This window comes from Canis aureus, chromosome 12 (genome assembly GCF_053574225.1).
Source record: "Canis aureus isolate CA01 chromosome 12, VMU_Caureus_v.1.0, whole genome shotgun sequence".
NCBI lineage: Eukaryota > Metazoa > Chordata > Mammalia > Carnivora > Canidae > Canis > Canis aureus.
The window spans coordinates 4,832,226-4,854,500 of NC_135622.1; the positions used below are offsets into that span (position 1 = coordinate 4,832,226).

The 22,275-nt window shown below is 35.7% G+C and overlaps 1 protein-coding gene and 1 long non-coding RNA gene across 4 annotated transcripts in view; one reads left to right on the forward strand and one right to left on the reverse strand.

The window, feature by feature from the left end:
* Positions 1 to 22,275, reverse strand: part of LOC144280386 (uncharacterized) — a 41,427-nt gene that overhangs the window by 18,272 nt on the left and 880 nt on the right. For all 3 annotated transcript variants that reach the window (XR_013348793.1, XR_013348791.1, XR_013348792.1), the window contains exon 2: positions 9,192 to 9,261. This is a non-coding gene — a long non-coding RNA (uncharacterized LOC144280386). The remainder of the gene's footprint in view (positions 1 to 9,191; positions 9,262 to 22,275) is intronic.
* Positions 130 to 22,243, forward strand: HORMAD1 (HORMA domain containing 1). The gene is made up of 15 exons (XM_077842393.1): positions 130 to 221; positions 936 to 998; positions 2,062 to 2,206; positions 5,450 to 5,513; positions 6,087 to 6,123; positions 8,188 to 8,208; positions 8,466 to 8,492; positions 10,438 to 10,505; positions 10,981 to 11,132; positions 13,140 to 13,399; positions 15,217 to 15,280; positions 15,364 to 15,440; positions 16,522 to 16,605; positions 19,357 to 19,428; positions 21,576 to 22,243. Exons 1-15 carry the CDS (start codon positions 165 to 167, stop codon positions 21,654 to 21,656), a joined length of 1,272 nt encoding a protein of 423 aa, XP_077698519.1. The 5' UTR covers positions 130 to 164; the 3' UTR covers positions 21,657 to 22,243.

Genomic DNA, 22,275 nt, shown 5'->3' on the forward strand with positions numbered 1-22,275 from the left:
GCAATCCGGCATCTCTCCGGCTGAGAACCACTCCTCAGCCGTGGGATTCCCAGAGCGCCTTGCGCGGCTTAGGCGGGAAAGCAACTGGAGGTCACAGGACTGGTGTCGCGCCTCGGCGGTGACCGTTGAGGGAAGGCGCCTGCGCGTCAAGCTACGCGGAGCGCATGCTGGGAGGGGCAGGTTTTCAGGTCGCTCTCGCTGGCCCTCAGACGTTACGTAATGTATACGTTTCTTTGTTTTCTCTCATATTTCTTTTTGTTTTTTGCTTTTTAATCTCTTTTTCTATCAACTCTAGACTACTTTTAAGTTTCTAAAGGTTTTAAGGGTGGAACGTACGGGAGAAATGTTATTTTTATTTCTTATTTTTCACGGGAGGCTCTTCAGACGAAGTTCTCTCTGGCGTCTAGTCCAGGCTCTGTCAGGATCGCTTCAAATGTGCCGTCTTCCAGTTGAATTTTCTGATTAAGAAAAGTGAAACTGGGCACCAAAAAAAAAAAAAAAAAAAAAAAGGAAACTTACGTGAAAAGATCAGTTATAATTGGGACATCAGAATCGGCCAAAATCTGGGATATTTTCTGTTCCCGTTTTTGGTGGTCCCACAGAGCAGGATAATGTGTTATTGTATCTGGAGCCTGCTAAAGTTCAGTGCAGGAGCGTTACCTCGTTCAGTCATTTTGAAACAGCAAATTTATAACAAAAATTTTAAGATCATTTTTAAGAATTTGGCATGGGCAGTTTTCATTACCTAATAGCTACCTAACTGTAGCAATGTAGTCAGTGCTTGAATACTGTAATTTATTAATTAATGTGAAATTACTCACATAAAATTTATTTTTATTTATTTATGTGAAGTTCTTTTGATCTTACATGTAGTAAACTAGAATATTAGGGTTGAAAATAAGATCTGAAGTTAAAGCTCATATTTGTGTCACAAGGTTGAATTAAAGAAAAGACTTTATCGGAAGATGGCCACTGCACAATTGCAGAGAACTTCCATGGTATGATTTCTTATTCTTTTAATATGTTGGGTTTTTTAAAAAGATTTTATTTATTAATGAGAGGCACAGAGAGAGAGAAAGAGAGGGAGAGACATAGGCAGAGGGAGGAGAAGCAGGCTCCATGAAGGGAGCCTGATGTGGGACTCCATCCGGAACTCTGGGATCATGCCCTGAGCTGAAGGCAGATGTTCAACCACTGAGCCACCCCATATTTTTAATATGTAATTTTATTGTTTCTGAAGTCTCAACTTTTTATGTTCTAAAGCTAGAGTCAGCTGTTTGAGGATTTAATGAGATCAGGAAACTCCGTATTTTAAGAAAGGAAGATATTTACTAAACTACTTAGAGTCAGGGGAGAATTGTATTAAATATTTAATGATTCACATTAAATAACTGGTTCATATTCAATTTACATTAGGTGTTAATGAATGCTTTTCTGGTGCTTTGATGAGATTATCATTTACAGCAGTCCATTCCTAGGAAATGAATGTCCATGCCTCACAAATATAAAATCCTCATTTTTGCATAGATATAGATACCTGGGTCAAACCTAGTCAGTAACTAATGAGAAAAGCAGTGTTAGCTATCATGTATTATGCACTCACAGATAGTCAACCTGCAGGAGGATTTTTAACACAATTTTTTTTTCTTTTAAGATTTTACACATTCACTCATGAGAGACCCAGAGAGAGAGAGAGGCAGAGACACAACAGAGGGAGAAGCAGGCTCCATGCAGGGAGCCTGATGTGGGATTCGATCCTGGGACTCCAGGATCATGCCCTGGGCCAAAAGCAGGCGCTAAACCGCTGAGCCACCCAGGGATCCCCTAACACAATTCTTAAGTACTTTTTGCATTTTACCTTTAGGCTGCAACCCTGGAATTACCCTGACTTTCTGGGGATTACTAACCACGATGGTTAGGAATTTTTCTTTTTTTTTTTTTATGGTTAGGAATTCTTTGGGAAAGTATCATGCTTATGCAAAATTAGATCTATTTGAAGTTCAAGAAAGTGTTATTTTTAACAAATCTAAATAATAACATTTTAATTTTCCTTGAATTTAGAGTGCTTTGGTGTTTCCCAATAAGATATCAACAGAGCAGCAGTCTTTGGTGTTGGTGAAGAGGCTCCTAGCAGTTTCAGTATCCTGCATCACATATTTGAGAGGAATATTTCCAGAATGTGCTTATGGAACAAGATATCTAGATGGTAACACAATGTTTATGTTTTGTTTCTTTTGATTTTTTAAAAATATTTTATATATTTAATCATGAAAGACACAGAGAGAGAGAGAGGCAGAGACACAGACCAAGGGAGAAGCAGGCTCCCTGCAAGGAGCCCGACATGGGATTTGATCCCGGATTCCGGGATCATGTGATGGGCCAAAGGCAGACACTCAACCGCTGGCCCATCGATTTTTTAAATTTACTGTTTATTTTAAAACTTTCTTTAGAGGAAAAAAAAAAACTTTCTTTAGAGGTGCCTGGGTGGCTCAGTTGGTTAAATGTCTGACTATTGATTTCAGCTCAGGTCTCAATGTCAGGGTTGTGAATTCAAGCTCCATGTGGGTTCTGTGCTAGGTTGAAGCCTATTTAAAAACCAAAAAAAATTTTTTTTAATTAAAAAAAATGAAAAAATAGAAATAAAAATAAATAAATAATTAATTTTAAAAAACACTAAGCATTCTTTTTTAAAGATTTTATTTATTTATTCATGGAAGACATGAGAGGCAGAGGGAGAAGCAGGCTCCCTGCCAGGAGCCTGGCGTGGGACTGGATCCCGGGTCTCCAGGATCACACCCTGGGCTGAAGGCATCCATCACTAAACCACTGAATCATCCAGGCTGCCCATCTTTAAACATATTTTTATTTGGGCTAACTTTAAAACTGATTTTTTTTCTTGGAGATTTTTTAAAATAATAACTATTGAGATATAATACACTTGACAATTCATACATTTAAAGTGCACAGTTGAATGATTTTTAGTGTGTTCAAATTGGTGTACAGCTATTCCCACAGTCAATTTTAGAACATTTCATCACCATAAGCAAACTCCACACCCATTAAGTCACTCTCCATTTCCCCACCTCCCCAGTCCTAGGCATCCACCAATCTGTTCTCTGTCTCTGTGGATTTGCCTATTCTGGACGTTTTATGTAAGTGAAATCATGCAATATGTGGTCCTTTGTGACCAGCTTCTCTCATTTAAAATGTTTTTCAGATTTATCCATATGGTAACATGAGTTAGTACTTCATTCTCTTTTATTGCTGAATAACATTCCTTTATATAGATTACCACTTTCATCTATCCGTCAGTTGATTTGTTTCAGTTGTTTCTACTTTTTGGCTATTACGTATTTTTTTCTTTTTTTTTTAAGATTTTATTTATTCATTCATGAGAGACACAGAGGCAGAAACATAGGCAGAGGGAGAAGCAGGCACCCTGCGGGGAGCCCAATGTGTGACTCGATCCCAGGACCCCGGGATCACAACCTGAGCCAAAGGCAAATGCTCAATCATTGAGCCACCCAGGTGCCCCCTGTTACATATGTTTTTCTTAATTTTTTTTTTTATTTGAGAGAAAGCACCCATGAGTAGGGGGTAGGGGCAGAGGGAGAGGGAGAGAATCTTAGGCAGACTCTGTGCTGAGCGTGGAGTTCAGTAGGGCTGTCTCACAACCCTGAGATCATGATCTGATCCAAAATCAAGAGTTGGATAGCTGAACCCACTGAGCCACCCAGGTGCCCCATATTTTCTTTGGCTGTTATAAATAATGCCGCATTCATGTACAAATTTTTGTGTGGACTAAAAGGTTTTTTAAAGTGTAATCAAGGGGCACCTTGGTTTCAGTTCATGTCTGATCTCAGGGTCATGAGACTGAGCTCAGAGTGGGGGCTCCATGATCAGAGTTGGCTTGAGTCTCTCTCTCCCTCTCCCAGTGCTCCTCCCCACAGTGTTCTATGTCTCTTACAGAGATAAATAAACCTTTTTTTAAAGTATATTTAAGGGATGCCTGGTGGCTCAGTGGTTGGGCATCTGCCTTTGGCTCAGAGTGTGATCCCAGTCCGGGGGTCAAATCCCACATCGGGCTCCCCGTGAGGAGTGCTTCTCCCTCTGTCTGTGTCTCTGCCTCTCTCTGTATCTCTCATGAATAAATAAATAAATAATATTTTAAAAAAATAATAAATATATAAATAAAGTATATTTAATACCTTTGGAAGCATTTGATCATAAAATTTTCCCTCAACTTCTCAAGTATATTTTGCCTGACATTACTCTTTTTTTTTTAATTTTTATTTATTTTTCTTTATTTTTTTCGCCTGACATTACTCTTAAAATGACAAACTAGGTAAAAACATTCTGGTGTGTTTTTTTTTGTTTGTTTTTTGTTTTTTAAGATTTTCTTTGTTTATTCATGAGAGACACAGAGAGAGAGGCAGAGACATAGGCAGAGGGAGAAGCAGGCTCCATGCAGAGAGCCCGATGTTGGACTCGATCCCGGGACTCTGGGATCATGCCCTGAGCCAAAGGCAAATGCTCAACCACTGAGCCTCCCAGGCATCCCAGCATTCTGTTGTTTATAGCTTTATATAGTGGTAGTATATGTTCTTGTGCTATTTTAAGGAAGTAAAAATAATACAGCCTATTTATACTACAGTAATAATTCATTACCCAGCATGTAGTATGTACCTAATTTTGTGCACTAACTATATGCTGGGCAATATGTTAAGCACTATGTTATGTATTATATCTTGTTAATTCATGTCACAGGCTTGTGAGTTAGATATTATCCCTATTTTTCAGATAAGGAATCTGAGACAGAAATCTCAGTCCTTTCCATTGTATTATTGTTGCTTTCTTGCAGGTTTCTATCTCTGATAGCGAGTTCTCTTTTTGGCCTCTTACAAGTGTTTAATTGGAATAAGGGCTCATGCAATATTCTGAGACTCATGGATGATGATGGTGTAAAAGCATTATATCTAACTTTAAGTATTCTGTAACTTTTCAAAATTAAAATTTGTACCCATCAACATGTGTTTTAATCATTATGATGCCATTTTATAATAAGAATTAAAAGATTATTTGTTTTTATAAAATCTTTCTTCTTTTAAATTATAGTAATATGGGATCTCTGGGTGGCTCAGTGGTTTGGTGCCTGCTTTTGGCCCAGGGTGTGATCCTGGGGTCCTGGGATCGAGTCCCACATCAGGATCCAAAACACGGAGTCTGTTTTTCCCTTTGCCTGTGTCTCTGCCTCTCTCTCTCTGTCTCTCTCAGGAATAAATAAAATCTTTAATAAATAAATAAATTATAGTAATACTTATCATCTGGAAGTTCATTGCCATTTAATAATATATCTCTAATACAGAGCTGAAGAAAATAATCTTCACTTAAATTTCTAATTGTCTACTTATCTTAAGCAACTCTATATTGATATCATTTTGGTGTTTAGATCTTTGTGTCAAAATTCTGAGAGAAGATAAAAACTGTCCAGGATCTACACAGTTAGTGAAATGGTAAGTAAAAGAATACCTAGTGATATAAAATTATCTTTTTCTTAAATCACATTTTTTTTGTACCTTGGATACCTTTCATTGCATAACCCAATTTTAGTAATTGCCCCTTTAACACTAGATACTATTTTTGCAGGTCTTTGGATTTTTTTTTTTTTTTGGATTTTTGCATTAGTAATTTCCTTTATGTTCTATATGAACAGAATTCATTTTCCTAATAATGTTCCCCATGAGTAGCTGTCAGATATTTTACCTTCTATCCCCAGCTATCCTCCATCAACATTTTATATTTCTGCTATTATTTGTTTTGTTTTATTATTTTAAGCTGATTGATAAGAAGGGATCTTTGGGGATCCTGGCTTGCTCAATCAGTAACACATGTGACTCTTGATCTCAGAGTTATAAGTTTGAGCCCCACATTGGGTGTAGAGATTACTTAAAAAAAAATCTTTAAAACAAGGAATTTTAATAGATAATTCTATATTATTTGGTATTGAGATAATACAGAGACTATTTAAAATAATTCTCTCCTGGAAATGCATTCAGTCTAAAAATGAATCCTTCATTATTTTTTAGGATGCTAGGATGCTATGATGCTTTACAAAAAAAATATGTAAGTCAACATCTCCTTATCTTTTTTTCTACAGTTTGTACTCTACAAATGTAACAGCAATTCACAAAGTAAAACATTAATCTAACTTGGGCATAGGCCAGTTCAAATTACTCAAAAGTTTGAACATTTGGACATTTTAAAGACTAATATTCAACTCATTTAAAGCCAATAGAATTAATACTTAACAAATTTTGCCAAGCCAGTTTTGTTAACACTTGTCTTAGTAACACATATTAACTTACAAAAACTTAGTGAATTAATAAAAAGTCTTTATTTATTTATTTTGGTAAAGGTTTATTTATTTATTTATTCAGAGAGAGCGAGAGAGAGGCAGGCTCCATGCAGGAAGCCTGATGTGGAACTCAATCCCGGATCTCCAGGATCACACCCTGGGCTTCAGGCGGCGCTAAACCGCTGCGCCACCGGGGCTGCCCAATAAAAAGTCTTTATTTACTTATTTATTTTTTTAAAAGTCTTTAAAAATAGTTCATTTATTAGTTTCATATGCCTTCTACAATTTTGTTTAGACTAATAATTTAATAAATTATTTCTTTGTGAGAGTTCAAAAATAAACTTCCATGTGGCCTGGGTTAAATTGTTACAAATTCTGAATAAGTGAAATTTCAATTAGTAAGGGTTTATTGAAGATTATAAGCCTTTTTATTTACTTATGTTTATATCAGCGTATATAAGGAAGTCAAGCTCTAAACAAAATTGTAAAAAAGATAAAATTTTATCCTTGGTCACTAACCTCCTTTATTAAGGGCATCAAATATTTAAGACTCGTTAAATACTGAGTGCCTGCTATATACTAGACCTATATATTCTAGGTAGGAGCTGGGCGAACTAACAGTGGTCGACAAAACAGAGGAGTCTCTTCTATAGAGGGAAAGCGGTCAATAAAACAAGTAAATCGGATAATTTCCAATTGTGTTAAATGCCAATAAAATATTGAGAGAAAGTGTGTAGCAGGTGGAGAGGTGGGGTAACTTTAGATAGGATAGACAGAAGAGCTTCTCTGAGTAGGTGACATTTAAGCTGAGACTTGATTGAGAAGAAACCAGCCAGGTATTGACTTTGGGAGAGAATATTCCTAGCAGAACAGCAAATACAGAAAGTTCAAGTTTATAGTTAAAGGAACAAGAAGAACGCCAGTGTAAATGTGAATGGAATGCAGTGAGCAGTGGGGGAGGGTGAGTGGCCTAGAGGAGCCTGGGGAGATAAACAGGGCATTCAGGACTCTGAATACGGTAGGGAGTCGGAATTCTATTTTAAGTGCAAATAAAAGGTAGGGAGTTGGAATTCTATTTTAAGTGCAAATAAAAGCCATTTGAAGGTTTTAAGTAGAAATATAACATCATTTGATTTATATTTTAAATTAAAAATCACTCTGGCTTTTAAAAATCACTGTAGCTTTTAAGACAATATACTGTGGAAGGAGAATAAGATTGGAATCAAGGAGAATGGTGTTTAATCTATTAATACAGTACTGGTGAAAAATCACTGAGGCTTAGACAAGGATGGCAGAGAAGGAAAGAAATGAAAAGATTCAGGGTATATTTGGCAGTAGAACTGATTGGACTTGTTGATGGGTTGGTTGTAGAGTGTAAGGAAAAGATCCAAATCAAGGATGACTCTTAGATTTTTGGCAGATTACTTGAGCGGATAATTTTCTGATTGTCTGTTCCTATGGTCTCCAAAGCCTCTTCCCTTTATTAAATGAGCAGAGTCCTGATCTCCACTTTACTCTTTTCAAAATCAGTTCTTACTTTGGTAAGGTTTAATGTGATATTTCACAGTATATATTTTCCTTGTAACTAGCAGAAATACCTATATTTGCTTAAGCCAATGACATGAATATCAAACTGTAGTTAAGTCAACTAGAAATAGATATTTGGGAGATTAAAGAAGGATCTCCAAAGTAATGCTTTATATACATATTTCCTGCAAGATTATTTCTTATTAGGAATAAATGTTGAAATAAGACAAAGAATTCTTATAATCCATCATGAAAAAATATTTTATAGAGTAAAAGTAAGATTTTTGTTCTTTGTTATATTTCAGCTAAGGATGGTTGTTCTAGCTGTAAGTATTTTTAAATTGTATGTTCTTTTTAAAAGACTGTCGAATTTGACCTTGCTTATTTAAATAACACTAAAACCAGCAATTAGATTATGTGACTTTATTCAAACAGATTATTCAGTGGAAAAAAAGTAACAAAATATTTTGGGGGGTCATTTGTATTTTGTTTTGCTGAATCTATTTAATAGTTTAAACATCCAATTTAGTTCTCCTTGAATACTTAGCCTTATATGACTCAATTATAAATTATTTTTAAATAGGTGTACACCAATCCAGAAGACCCTCAGGTAGGTGTGCTTAAATTAGTAAGGAAACATAATATCTCTAATAACTAAAAATAACATAAAATTATAATAATATCTTATGCTTTTTTCCTTTATCTTATGCTTTTAATTGTATTCACTTTCACATGTATTTTCACATTTGAACCTCATAAAGACTTTCCTGAGGTAAGACAAGGCTTGTATTGTTACCTTTAAACAGATTAATATATTTACTACCAGAGAGATTGTGTGACTGATCCTGGACCAAAACCCATTAGAAATAACCTAAATCTCCTCACTTCTGCTTCTATATAATATTCTTACAGAATTATGAAGCCGGTTGAGTTTGACAAAAATAAAATACTTATTCTTTGAATATTCATCCCAATCCAGTCACATCTGCCTGTTTAGCTGACAATTAAAGAAGGAATTCAAGAAGTGACAGGGAAAATAAAATAACAAGAAACAAAAGGGGAAAACCTTTTGAGCACCTACTATTATTAGACTCTCTTTTTTGAGGCTTTATGTGCATTATCTCATTTATTTATCATAACCTTCATAAGGTAACTACCATTATCATCTCCACTTTATAGATAAGGAAACTAGATAGAAGGTTTCTTGCCGAAGTTCACAGTGGCAGAACCAGAATTTGGACCTAAGAAGGCTAGTCCATGATCTTAGTGCTTAACTATTCTACTACTTAACCATTATAACTATACTTACAGTTTTTCATTCAGTCATGGAGAAGCAGATTTTTTTTTAAAGAGAGCTGATCCCCATTCCTGTGTGAGCACTGAAATGTAAAGAAAGCAATAAAAAAAGCTTCAAGAGGGCTGGCAATATGTCTTCTCTTTGATACTCATGCTTGCAGTTAACACTTAAAATATGTCCATGGATGGGACGCCTAGGTGGCTCAGCAGTTAAGCCTTTGGCTCAGGTGGTGATCCTGGAGCCCCGGGATTAAGCCCTGGGATCTAGCACTCAGATCAGTCTCTGGATCGAGCCCCACATCGGGCTCCTTGCATGGAGCCTGCTTCTCCCTCTATGTCTCTGCTTCTCTCTCTCTCTCTGTGTCTTTCATGAATAAATAAAATCTTACAAAAAAATATATATATATATGTCCATGGTGACAAAATATCATGGGCAAAGGCTGTGAATTAGTTGATTGTTCAGAAGCTAAGTAATTGTTTAGAAAATATTCATTTAGTTTCAGATGTTTTATATAGTTGAACATTTGTTTTTCAAAGAGCAACCTTGTTGATTCACTAATATTTTTTGATTGTTTGGTGTTCCAGGCACTTTATTAAGGGCTCTGTATAAATTATCCTATTTGTTAAATATTCACAACCACCAATAAGATAGGTACTATTTTCAGGTGGCCCAGGTGGCTCAGCGGTTTAGCCCTGAGCCTTCATCCCAGGGTGTGACCCTGGAGACCCTGGATCAAGTCCCACGTTGGGCTCCCTGCATGGAGCCTGCCTCTCCCTCTGCCTCTCTCTCTGTCTCCTCTCTGTGTATTCTCATGAATAAATAATAAAATTAAAGAAAAAAAAAGATAGGTACTATTTTCAGCCCCTTTTATTAGCTGGGGAAACTAAAATCTAGCAGGCTTAAATAACTTGCATCTGGTTACATATAGCAAGGATTTAAGCCCTGTGCTTAAGCCATTCTGCTAAAGTAAGAGATAATGCTGCCCCTCTTAACTGCTTACTAAGCAGTTCCTTCCCTCTGGTATATATGATACACATTGCAGTCAGTGGGAGGATAAATATATTTCCAAAACTGAAGCCCCAAAACTCAAACCATGGCAATTTACAATTAGGACTTGAAGGATTCAATGGACCAATAAGGATTAATATGGCAGAAAAAATTATTAAATCAACATTAGGAGGCATACAAAAGGTGTTTTTAGCTACTTGGCTGCGGGTACTGTATATCAGATACGTAACTGTAATGCTTTCTATTAAAGACAATTTCAGAATGTTACCAATTTAAATTCAAGTACGCTAGTAATGGACCAGTCATGGACTTCATAAGGTATTGTTTTATCATTTTCTTTTTGCACTACAGATTACCACTTATTCATATTAAAACTATATTCCTAAACTTGTGGATTAATTCTGAAACTTCATAAACATCACCATTCCTTTATCTTATGCTTGCAAACCCAGATTACATGGCTAATTATATATTATTTTAATTGTGAAACAGAGCCAAAGAATAGGAAAGCTATTGTATGCTTGAGTGATTAGAAATGTAATTAAAGTCCATCATTCATTTCCTTTAAAGATCTTATATAAAATGCATATTAATTTAAATAAAATTATTAGTATAATATTATTAGTGATATTAAATTTTAATAATAGTGACATTAAAACTCATTTTATGGTAACTTTCAACTTAAAAACTTAATGATATAATAGGAATAAAAATCTCAAATAGTAAAATGGGTATTTATGTTATTAGAAGCCGTGAGTGTCATAAAAGAAATTAATGTGTGATTCTCTTCTAGTAAAAACCAAAGCAGTGAATCTAGTATGTCGTCTGCTGACACCAAGAAAGCAAGTATTCTCCTCATTCGCAAGATTTATATTCTAATGCAAAATCTGGGACCTTTACCTAATGATGTTTGTTTGACCATGAAACTTTTTTACTATGATGAAGGTACTTTTTGTAATACATCTATACCTATATGTTTTATTATTGAAACAATTGGTTACCATCCCAAATGATTTTAAGCACCTCAGTTGTATTTTTTGATATAAAATTTTCACTTAATGTCAGTATTTGAGAAAGACTTGAAAAAATAGACTTTCAGACATACACAAACTTTTCCAGTGATGTGAACATATCCATGTGAGGTACAACCTCACTCATAATTAAAGAAATGAAACAGGGCAGCCCGGGTGGCTCAGCGGTTTAGCGCCGCCTTCAGCCCAGGGCCTGATCCTGGAGACCCAGGATCGAGTCCCCCATCAGGCTCCCTGCATGGGGCCTGCTTCTCCCTCTGCCTGTGTCTCATGAATAAATAAATAAATAAAATCTTAAAAAAGAAACTTTATCTTTTTATTTTTATTTATTTATGATAGTCACAGAGAGAGAGAGAGAGAGAGAGAGGCAGAGACACAGGCAGAGGGAGAAGCAGGCTCCATGCACCGGGAGCCCGATGTGGGATTCGATCCCGGGTCTCCGGGATCGCACCCTGGGCCAAAGGCAGGCGCCAAACCGCTGCGCCACCCAGGGATCCCAAAAAGAAACTTTAAAAAAAAAGGAAGAAAGAAAGAAAGAAATGAAACAGTTGAGATGCTACTTTTCACTTACCAGAGCAGTAAAACTTGCAAACCAATTATTGGCAAGGGTGTGGGGTAAAGCAGGCACTTTTATAAATCTTGAGGGAATGTATATAAGCGCAACATTTTTAGAGAACAGTTTATCAGTATCAAAATTTTAAATGCACGTTCTTGTTAATCCAGAAATTTTATAGCTAAAAAAGTATCTTGGGAGTATACTTAACACAAACACGGAAGGTTATAGGTTTATAAGGAAACTATGCAAGCTGTTAAAAAGGATGTACTGATAATTTATCCAAGGAATATTAAAAATAAATTTTAAAAAATGTTAAAAACAACCAAGTAGGTAGGGCATCTGGGTGGCTCAGTTGGTTAAGCCTTCAACTCTTGATTTTGGCTCAAGAGTCATGATCTCAGGGTCCTGAGATGGAGCCCCACTTTGGGCTCCACACTCAGCACCAACCTGCTTGTCCCTCTCCCTCTGCTCCCTGCTCCCAGCATGCATGCAGGCACATGTTCGCTCTCTCAAATAAATAAAATAAATACGTAAAATCTTTTTTTTTTTTAAATCAGCTAGGTATAAAACAGTATCATCTTATTTGTGTTTTGTAATATGAAATATATATATTTACATGTGTAATATCTTCTAGAAGAACATAAATCAGTAACAACTAACATTTATTGAATACTTAAAATGTTCCAGTTCTGGTCTGAGTATTTTGCAACTTTAATTTGTCTAATACCCACAATGACCCAATGGAGTAGATATTATTATAAGTACTATTATTTCTCACAGATGAGAAAACCAAATCAAGGATGATATATAATTTATTCAAGGTCCTATAGCCAGTCAAGTGAAGGAAAAAAAGGTTGCCTTTTTTTTTCTTTTTTTAATTTTGTTTATTTATTCATGATAGTCAGACAGAGAGAGAGAGAGGCAGAGACACAGGCAGAGGGAGAAGCAGGCTCTATGCACCCGGAGCCCGATGTGGGATTCGATCCCGGGTCTCCAGGATTACGCCCTGGGCCAAAGGCAGGCGCCAAACCGCTGCGCCACCCAGGGATCCCCCCCTTTTTTTTTTTTTTAAGATTTTATTTATTTATTCATGAGAGACACAAGAGAGAGAGGCAGAGACACAGGCAGAGGGAGAAGCAGGCTCCATGCAGGGAGCCCATGTGGGACTCAATCCCAGGTCTCCAGGATCAGGCCCTGGGCTGAAGACGGCGCTAAGCCACTGAGCCACACGGGCTGCCCAAAGGTTGCCTTTCTATACTATTTGAAATGTCTTCAATCTGTATATATTATTATTATTATATTACTATGTTCTCTTCAATTTCATTCCTCAGTGTTTATGTACAGTTTTATACTTATTTTTTCCAGTTACACCCCCAGATTACCAGCCTCCAGGTTTTAAGGATGGTGATTGTGAAGGAGTGATATTTGAAGGGGAGCCTATGTACTTAAATGTGGGAGAAGTCCCAACACCTTTTCACACCTTCAAAGTAAAAGTGACTACTGAGAAAGAACGAATGGAAAATATTGATTCAGCTATATTATCACCAAAACAATTAAAAACACCACTTCAAAAAATTCTCATGGACAAAGATGATGTAGCAGATGAACAGGAGCATTATATAAGTGTCAGTACATTTTAACAAGTTATAAAGTATAAATAACAAATGTTTACCCAATTCTAAGGACTAATAGTTCTCATTAATATTTACATAAATACTGTATTATAATCATAAACTCAAGGTTGGTAGGGACCTTAAAGTATAGGCTTTTCATTTTAAGACTTTTTTTTTAAAGATTTATTTATTTATGATAGACATAGAGACAGAGAGAGGCAGAGACACAGGAGGAGGGAGAAGCAGGCCCATGCCGGGAGCCTGATGTGGGACTCGATCCCAGGACTCCAGGATCGCGCCCTGGGCCAAAGGCAGACGCTAAACCGCTGAGCCACCCAGGGATCCCCCCATTTGAAGACTTTTTACGTTGGTGCAAACATTATTCTCAGAAATTTAAAAACAACTATTTTAGGTGAAGTAGGGAATGGTCCTGGAGGCCCGGCCACTCACCACCTCAACTACCCTCATAGTGGACTCTGAGGATAAATCCTTTGGTCTGGAGCATGATTTGAAAACCATTGAACTATTCCAATCCCCCAACTAATGTTGGAATCCTTTCTACCATACGCCTACTAGGTGCTCATTTAAACCTTTACTTAAACTTCCTGGGGCCTGCAAAGCAGCCTGGAAGCTCCTGGAAGGCAGGAAAAGTGTCTTGCATCTTTGTAATCCTCCTGTGCCTAACACTTAGGTGTACCATGTGCATTTTCAGTATTGGTTGAATGGATAGACGAATAGAAGTATAAAAAAGACTTGTTTTATTGCCTCACTCCCAGGAAATCTTTCACATTAACATGATTATTTTTAATCTAATCTTTGTTGTTGTCTTGTTATTTTATTCTAAATTACAACCTCAGTATTTATGTACAGAGACTGACTTCTTTTTTTTTTTTTTTTTTTTCAGAGACTGACTTCTGATTTAGGTTCTGCCACATCCTTACAAATAGAAAATTCAGTTTTCAACCAATTTAGTCAAAGAAATAGTATTCTCAAAACCTAAATCCCAGTGATTGATTGTAAACAAGTATGACTGGGATTTATGTAGCATTCTTTAAAATATTTAAAGCACTTTGACATATGTCACAAAGAGAAAAATAATTATAAAGTAGACGTTAAACTCGTTTCTATTTCTGCCATGTCGTGACTGAACTTACTCTTCACTAACTCCCTGAAGAGGGTTGGGGCACTTTTTATTCAGAGTGTTTGCTAACATCTTTATAAAAATTCAGAGGGATCCCTGGGTGGCGCAGCGGTTTGGCGCCTGCCTTTGGCCCAGGCCGCGATCCTGGAGACCCGGGATCGAATCCCACGTCGGGCTTCCAGTGCATGGAGCCTGCTTCTCCCTCTGCCTGTGTCTCTGCCTCTCTCTCTCTCTCTCTCTGTGACTATCATAAATAAAAAAAAAAAATTTTTTTTTAAATTTAAAAAAAAATTCAGAGATAATAGAAGCATTAGTTGTGTGAACATGTCTAGTTCAAAAAGAACTAGTGCCCTAACATGTCTAGTGCCCTCAAAAAGTAAGAACTAAGGGTTCTTAGAACCATTATATATTTTTGAGAAAATTGTATATTTGTCCTTAAAGCATCCCTGCAAAGTAAAGTAGTAGTTTATACTTTGGATAAATGTGATACCTTGTCATAGTAATTATAGGACTTTATTTCTAGCAAAGTGTAAGTTAGTTGTAGCGTTATGTTTAACCTTCACATAAAACACATTTGTTCATAAATAATTCTACCCAGTTGTTTTAATTTCTTTCTGAAATGTGTCCATTTTTTTTCCCTCATGTAATTATGTTGATTACATGGATTGTAATCCTGTAATCATTACAGGATTTTGACGTTGAAACTAAAATGGAAGAGCAGAAAAAAAACCTTGGATCTTCTGAACTTGGAGGTAAGAAGTTAATGAAAATGTAGATTAATTCACTTCCAGTTCAGTTCTATACCATTTTAACTCTTTTTTTTTTCTTTAAACAGAACCAAGTTTAGTTTGTGAGGAAGATGAAATTATGAGGTCTAAAGAAAGTCTAGATCTTTCAATTTCTCATTCTCAGGTATAAATTTGATAATTGATCTCACTTTTAACTTTTTTTCTGAAAAAACTATTCTTATTTAGTTATTTTTCAGCTTTTCTTATTTAGTCAAGGTCTTTTAGAAAAATATTAGGTCTTAAGAATGCTTTTTAACAAAATTTGAGAAGTATATGTTGAAAAGTTTTGAGTCGATATCATTGTGGGTTTGTTTAGTAATATAAATACTGTTCATAAAATTTCAGAATTTCAGAGTTAGATAGGATCTTCAGCAATTAAACCATCACCTTTTGTATTTACAAATGGAGAATATAGGGATCCCTGGGTGGCGCAGCGGTTTGGCGCCTGCCTTTGGCCCAGGGCGCGATCCTGGAGACCCGGGATCGAATCCCACGTCGGGCTCCCGGTGCATGGAGCCTGCTTCTCCCTCTGCCTGTGTCTCTGCCTCTCTCTCTCTGTGACTATCATGAATAAATAAATAAAATCTTAAAAAAAAAACAACAAAAAAAAAACAAATGGAGAATATAATATGTTTTTGTTGCCTGGAGCAGACATGATTAATTTTTTTCCCATAGATAGTAAAATCTTGATGAAACATTTAAATAAAAAGAACTTGAAAATAATGGGACTGATTATTGTCCACCTTCCTCTGTACATCCCATTTCTCCAGTGGGAATAAGCTAAAGTTCTTATCTTCTGGGGTCACCTGGGTGGTTGAGCATCTGTCTTTGGCTCAAGGAATGATCCTGGGGTCCTGGGATAGAGTCCCACATCAGGCTCCCCCTCTGCCTATGTCTCTGTCTGTCTCTGTCTCTCATGAATAAATAAAATCTTTAAAAAAAAAAGTTCTGATTTTCTGAAAGAGTGGTCTAGTGCCTGGTGATCATTTGGGAATTTTTCAGTTCAGTGAATTATCAATTGCATACAGTGTCAGTTTCACTACCTTTAGCTTTGCACTTTTTGTGACAGTAAGAACTATTCACAATTAATGGTTTTCATTAATATAACAAGATTCTAGATTTTATGTTATTGAATTTTGGAGCCTCATTATTATGTTATGGAAAGTTTTGATTATGTTATATGATTTTGTATTATTATTTTCTAGGTTGAACAGTTAGTCAGTAAAACATCTGAACTTGATGTATCTGAAAGCAAAACAAGAAGTGGAAAAATCTTTCAGAATAAAATGGTAAGTGTATCTTTAGATTTTTTTTCCATTCTAACCTTATAATTTTTTCCCACATATGAGTTTATTTCGGTTCTTAATCCTTCCTTTATTGGACCAATATTTAGTAAGCACCTGTTATGTGTCAGATACTTTACTAGGTGCTGGAGATATAACATGAGTAACACATTATTGCTGCTCTTAGCTAAAAGTTTAGTAATTGGAGGTCAACAAGCAGTGATACAGGGCTATGATAAGAGTTTGAACAGGCTACATGGAATGAAGAAAAGAATGGTTAGTTTTTTTGAAGGTACATAAAAGAGAATTCAGGAACAACTTTGAGAAATGACACTATCATCCAGACTCCCAAGGAGATTTCCTAGAATTCCAAAATAATCTCATGTTCTATCCTGTAAATAGTTTGTCTTGTTAGTAAGACATTAAAAATGAGTGTTTTGTATATATTTTGCATAAAATAAATCTCATGTTTTTAAGCAAAAGACCCACTGCTTTGTTTTCGTTTTCTACTTTTTCTAAACGGAAATTTGTATTTTATTTTAGACCTTTAAGTTACTCAAAGGTTCAGAGGTAAAGAAAAACCATTCTGTAAAATATTACATCTAAATTTAGGAAACAAATAGCATACTCTAACAGTGGCATTTCTTCCCAACTCCTCATTCAGTGACATCATGTTGGTAGCTTGAATTTGGACATGATGAGAATATTCACAGCATGGAAATCAGCAAATGCCTCAATTCAGCATTTGTTACTCCTAGAGAACTAGTTGTTAAACATTTACCAGCACACAGTTGATTATAGTGCTAATTTTAGGCGCCCCTTTTTCCACATTCCTTTTTTAAATTTTTATTATTTTTAGTAATCCCTGTCCCCAGTGTGGGGCTCAAACGCGTGACCCCAAGATCAAGAATCACATGCTCTTCCAAATGAGCCAGCCAGGCATCCCTTTTTCCACATTCTCAGTTGGAAGTTAGAACTGTCAGAAGGCAGTATTCAAACAAGTATGCTGATGAAAGCGAGATAAAAGAATTTCAAAAATTAGTACAACTAGCAGCAAAATGGTCGTCTAGGCAGTTCTACTTAGGATGGGTATCCTTTACTAGGATATAGGGAGAAAAACAAGAATTTTTTTTTTTAAGATTTTATTTGTTTATTCATGATAGACATAGAAAGAGAGGCAGAGACACAGGCCGAGGGAGAAGCAGGCTCCATGCAGGGAGCCCGACGCAGGGACTCAATCCTGGGACTCTAGGATCGTGCCCTGGGCCAAAGGCAGGCGCCAAACTGTTGAGCTACCCAGGGATCCTCCTTTTTTTAAAAAAGATTTTATTTATTTATTCGAAAAGCAAGAATTTGAAAAAACTACTAGGCAAGATGTTCTTGTAATACGACATTAAGATACTTTGGGTACATAAATTCATTTCTGAAGTTGCCCGTGTTTTTGGATATGAACTCTTTGCCAAAATACTACTGATTTTGAGACTCATGACTGAATTCTTGTTAGGAAAGGGCAAGAAATGAAAATATTTAATAGTATATGTACACTAAGAAAGTTATCATTGAAAAGTACATTTTCAACATCAGAAAATGAGTATCTCCTTTTAGAGAATAGTAATACGAAAGCTAATAGTTTGTCATCATCCAATCATCACTTTAAAAACTGCATGGGGGGATCCCTGGGTGGCTCAGCGGTTTAGCACCTGCCTTTGGCCCAGGGCATGATGCTGGAGTCTGGGGATCGAGTCCCACGTCGGGCTCCTGGCATGGAGCCTGCTTCTCCCTCTGCCTGTGTCTCTGCCTCTCTATCTCTCTGTGTCTCTCATGAATAAATAAATAAAATCTTAAAAAAAAAAAGAAAGAAAATCTTAAAAAAAATAAAAATAAAAGGGATCCCTGGGTGGCGCAGCGGTTTAGTGCCTGCCTTTGGCCCAGGGCGCGATCCTGGAGACCTGGGATCAAGTCCCACGTCGGACTTCCTGCATGGAGCTTGCTTCTCCCTCTGTCTGTGTCTCTGCCTCTCTCTCTCTCTCTGTGTGACTATCATGAATAAATAAAATCTTAAAAAAAAAGAAAATGCTATAAAAAATAAAAATAAAAAATAAAATAAAAACTGCATAGATAGCATTATTTACAATAGCCAAAAGGTAGAAAAACCTAAATATCCATTAACAGACAAATGGAGAAACAAAATGTGATATATCCATACAATGGAATATTATTCAGCTATAAAAAGAAATGAAGTACCAATGTATGCTTCAATCTGGATGAACCTTGAAAATATGCTAAATGAAAGAAACCAATCACAAAAGTCCACATATGATATGATTCTACTCATTGAAAGTTCAGAATAGGTATTTCTATAGAGAAAAGGTCTTAGAGCTAAGTAGAAGAAGGGGAGAATAGGGAAGTGATATCTATATTCTATATTTAAAGAACCCAGGTATCCTATCTTAGTAGGAAAGTTATACAAGGTATAATTTTAAAAAGAAGAGAAGGAAGAAGGAACAAATCAACCACAGGTTTCTTTTGGAATGATAAAAGTGTCTAAAATTGACTACAATGATGGTTGCACAACTCTGTGAATATACTTAAAATTATTGAATTGTACAGTTTTAAAGAAATGAGTTGTATGGCATCTGAATTATATCTCAGAGAAGCTTTTTTAAAAACCTGCATGTAGTTGCCTATAGTTAAAAAATCAAGTGGCTATTGTTCTTTGAGAAATAACCAATTAGTAATTATTCCATCTTTGTGGAGGCTAATGGAAATCAACCAGTAAAATCTTCTAAAGAAAATCGGAAGAGAAATCAACTCGAATCTGGGAAAACAGTAAGTCTTATGATAATATATAGGTTGAATAAAATGACAAATATCAGACTATCATTATTGTAGATTAAATTTTATTTCTGTTTATTTTTAATTTATTTTTCTTAGAGAGGGAGAGTGGGGAAGAGGGACAGAAGCAAAGGGAGAGAGAGACGATCTTAAGCATGCTCCACACCCAGTCAGAGCCTGACTTGATTTCATAACCCTGAGATCATGATCTGAGTGGAAATCAAGAGTCAGATGCTTAACCAACAAAGCCACCCAGGTGCCTCTAAATTAAATTATAAATGACAAATAAGATAGAATCCCTGTATATTACTTCAGAGTACTATTATCCAAATCTTATTTGTATATAATTGATTCTAAAAAATAAGGTGATTTTAAAATAAAGATATGCTATGTTTATTAATTTTTTCCATGTAAATATTTACTGCTTTCATGAATGATTTGAAGTAGCTGGAGGAATTTATAAAATAAATAAAAATCAGTATGTCTGGAAAAATATGAATAGAATGAGAAAATGAGTATAAGAATATTTAGGCATGGGCAGCCCGGGTGGCTCAGTGGTTTAGAGCTGCCTTTGGACCAGGGCGTGATCCTGGGGACCGGGGGTCGAGTCCCGCGTCAAGCTTCCTGCATGGAACCTGCTTCTCCCTCTGCCTGTGTCTCTGCCTCTCTCTCTCTCTCTCTCTCTCTCTCTCTGTCTCTCATGAATAAATAAATAAAATCTTTTTAAAAAAGAATATTTAGGCCATTTTATATGTAGAGCTAAAATTGGGCCACAGATTTGATCTGAGCTTCCTAGAGAACAAAAGTGAAATAAAAATAAGTTACCAAATCAACTTGTTCCCTTAAAATATAGCATCTCCTCTCAGTACCTTAGGAGAAAGAAAAATTTTCCTGACCTAAATTTTTTAACAGTTGTTTAGTATTTGGGACCTTATTTTACCAAATGAGATCATGTATTTGTCATTTCTGAGATAAATATTTACATTTTTCAACTAGAATTTTTTGGTATTATTAGACTAAAATTTAGACAACTGAATATCTAAGATTGCTTTTAAAAAAATCAAACGTTGAAGGGGTAATCTCAAAAATATACTTAATAGTATTTTCAATTCACGTATCTTAAGAGAATGAAATAACCTGGTACTTCATTAATATAGTGTCTAACTTTTCCCAATGTATTAAGCTTTGATTTTTTTTCAAAATCATTTCATTTTTGTGATACCCGGATGGCTTAGCGGTAAGCATCTGTCTTCAGCCCAGGGTGTGATCCTGGAGATCCAGGATCGAGTCCCACATCGGGCTCCCTGCCTGGAGCCTGCTTCTCCCTCTGTCTGTGTCTCTGCCTCTCTCTCTCTGGGTCTCTCATGGATAAATAAATAAAATCTTTAAAAAAAAATATTTCATTTGTATCGTTAGTGAGTTTTTTCAGAAAAATCAAAGTTGAGTAACTCAGGGAATACTTTTAGGAATTTTCTTAATTTGTCCTCCCATACATTTAAAAGTGTGCATTGAATGCTAATATCTATCAGGCACTGCTAAGTACCAGGGATATAAGAAGAAAACAATTTAAATTTTAACATGGTGCAACGGTAGAGTGTTTCTCTATATGCAGCTCATTTTTTTTTTTAAGAATTTATTTATTCATGAGACGGAGAGGCAGAGACATAGGAAGAGGGAGGAGAAGCAGGCTCCATGCAGAGAGCCCAATGTGGAACTCAGTCCCAGGACTCTGGGATCATGCCTTGAGCCAAAGGCAGACACTCAACCACTGAGCCACCCAGGGATCCCTGTAGCTCATTTTTAAATCTTTTTTTCCCCTCTTATTCCTCCAAAATATTTTACTATTTTAGGACATAATGTTAGATCTATGTTTGTGACTTCTCCAACAACAATGAAGACCTTGTATACTTTACAAGTATAAAACTTTCAGCAGCCATCAAATTATATCTGTAATAAAATTTACCCTACTTTTTAAAGAACTCTTGTAGCCTATCTTAGTAGGAAATAGTTACACTGCATATAATTTTAAAAGGAAAAGGAAGGAATAAATGAACAAAAACATACCTCGGAGACATGAAAATAATCTAAAAGTAAAACATGTAAATTGGAAAGTATCCTTAATAGTTGTTTTCTTTTGACAGGTCCTTTATCACTTTGATTCTTCTAGTCAAGAGTCAGTGCCCAAAAGAAGAAAGTTTAGTGAACCAAAGGAACATATATAAAAATTATTTTTTTCTTCTGTATGTTTTTGAAGTTCTCAACATTTAAACTAAAGGACACGGTATTACTATTTTAACGTGTATTTGACCTACCTGTGAAGATTTATATGTAGTCTTAAGCAGTTAGTACACTAAAATGAATTTTTAGCTGAGTTTCATATTGTGATTCTTATCTGAGACAATGTAAGAGACCTTTTGAATAAAACCAAAAGTAAATGTCATAATAATTGATTTTTCTCATTATCTACTCACTATTGATCTATCTTCCATTTTGGTGGATACTTCCTTTAAATATAAACTTCTAAGGCCCTCTAGAGCCAATTTAAAAACAAATAATGTTTATTTTATCATTAAATTTTGATAGGAATTTACTTTTTACTTATGTTAAAAGTGTAACACTTAACTGTCCCTGGGTCATTAAAACAATGTTCTTCAGTACTTTGATAGAGTGTATTAACATGGTAATATATAACATACCATTAAAAATTGGTTATTTATCTTTTGTAACTTTTTTTTACTTCAAGACAAAATGACTGATTTTTAAGGTCTGGCATTTTGCAACATAAATAAAATATTGTTCAACATCTAGACTCTCATGGCTTCGAATTTTTAATTAACAGAA

Excerpts from the sequence above, each read along its gene's own strand:
- HORMAD1 (XM_077842393.1), top strand. The coding sequence starts at position 165 with ATGCTGGGAGGGGCAGGTTTTCAGGTCGCTCTCGCTGGCCCTCAGACG. Across the intron at positions 13,400-15,216 it reads AACAGGAGCATTATATAAGT|GATTTTGACGTTGAAACTAA; the intron begins GTCAGTACATTT and ends TAATCATTACAG. Across the intron at positions 19,429-21,575 it reads AACTCGAATCTGGGAAAACA|GTCCTTTATCACTTTGATTC; the intron begins GTAAGTCTTATG and ends TTCTTTTGACAG.